Source organism: Otolemur garnettii, unplaced genomic scaffold, assembly GCF_000181295.1.
Source record: "Otolemur garnettii isolate 467f Iridium unplaced genomic scaffold, OtoGar3 scaffold00295, whole genome shotgun sequence".
NCBI lineage: Eukaryota > Metazoa > Chordata > Mammalia > Primates > Galagidae > Otolemur > Otolemur garnettii.
This window is the reverse complement of record NW_003852690.1, coordinates 12,565-14,039: the sequence shown is the minus strand read 5'-3', so window position 1 is coordinate 14,039 and position 1,475 is coordinate 12,565. Positions and strand designations below refer to the sequence as shown.

Here is a 1,475-nt window from a genome sequence, read left to right as displayed (position 1 = left end):
GCATCACAGTTCACAGCAACCTCCAACTCTTGGGCTTAGGCGATTATCTTGCCTCAGCCTCCTGAGTAGCTGGGACTACAGGCGCCTGCCACAATACCTGGCTTTTTTTTTTTTTTTTATTGTTGTTACAGTTTGGCTGGGACTGGGTTCGAACCCGGTATATGGGGCCAGTGCCCAAGGACCACAGTTGTTAAGCTGCAGTTCAGAAAACCTGTGGGTCCCATGTAGGATTGATGTGAGCTGGACTGAATATAACTAACGCTTGCATTTTTCCAGTACAAGTTGTGCAAAGTGAGAAAAATCTTTGTGGGCACAAAAGGAATCCCTCATCTGGTGACCCATGATGCTCGTACCATCCGCTATCCTGATCCCCTCATCAAAGTGAATGACACCATTCAGATTGATTTGGAGACTGGCAAGATTACTGATTTCATCAAGTTTGACACAGGTAAGCATTTTCTATGCTATTTGGGCATCTTTTTTTAGGCCCAAGTGTAAGCAGGGTGGGGGTTGTTTTTAAGAGAGAGGATCTTGCTCTGTTGGCAAGGTAGAGTGTGGTAGCACCATCATAGTTCACTGTAACTTCAAGATCCTAGGTATAGAGATGGTGGTCTTGGCTATGTGATTCAGGCTGGTCTTAAACTCCTTGCCTCAAGCAATCCTGCTTCAGCCTCCCAAGTCATGAGCCACCATGCCTGCCTGTTTTATTTTTTAGTTTTAATTGTTATGAATAACACAATGCCTAAATATAAGTATCCTTTTTTTCTCCTTTTGTTTTTAAGCTACCTTCTCCAACCTCCAGGTTTATAGTATCTTTACTTTCAGAGGCCTAAATGCTTAGAACATTGTAGGTGGCTGATGAGATGAGGTCTGGTATAAAAGCAGGTCTTAAGAACCCTAAGAGTCATGGCTTGGGCAACAGACCCAGTAAGAGTAAATTGAAATGGGGGGAAGGATGAATAACTTTGTTTTAGACCTGTGTCTGGGCTGCTTGTCATTTGTCACAGTGGTTGGTTGTGAATTTGCACGATAGCTTTGCTTGAAGCAGATGATTTCTTCCTACTTAGGTAACCTGTGTATGGTGACTGGAGGAGCTAACCTGGGAAGAATTGGTGTGATCACCAACAGAGAAAGACATCCTGGGTCTTTTGATGTAGTTCATGTGAAAGATGCCAATGGCAACAGCTTTGCCACTCGCCTCTCCAACATTTTTGTTATTGGCAAAGTAAGTCTGGTTTCCCTTCTCTAGCCCAGGGAAACATGTAAGCACAGATACTGCTAGGATTGCAACACCTATCCTAAGCCTCTTCTCAGATAAGGCTTGTGCAGAGCTGGGCTGGGTCAAACTTAAACTCTTCCAGTGTCACAGAGTCAGTGGGGTACTTGGGGGCATCTGATCACCTTAGTTTGTGAAAAGTGCTAATAAGGCAATTGAATAGACCTTATAGTTAGGTTTTTTAATTATTTGTGGTTGT

The 1,475-nt window shown here is 43.5% G+C and overlaps 1 protein-coding gene across 1 annotated transcript in view; it reads left to right on the top strand.

Moving 5' to 3' along the window:
• Positions 1-1,475, top strand: part of RPS4X (ribosomal protein S4, X-linked) — a 7,671-nt gene that overhangs the window by 5,388 nt on the left and 808 nt on the right. The window contains exons 5-6 of the mRNA XM_003803349.3: positions 277-448; positions 1,068-1,225. Coding sequence (XP_003803397.1) covers positions 277-448; positions 1,068-1,225 — 330 coding nt within the window. The remainder of the gene's footprint in view (positions 1-276; positions 449-1,067; positions 1,226-1,475) is intronic.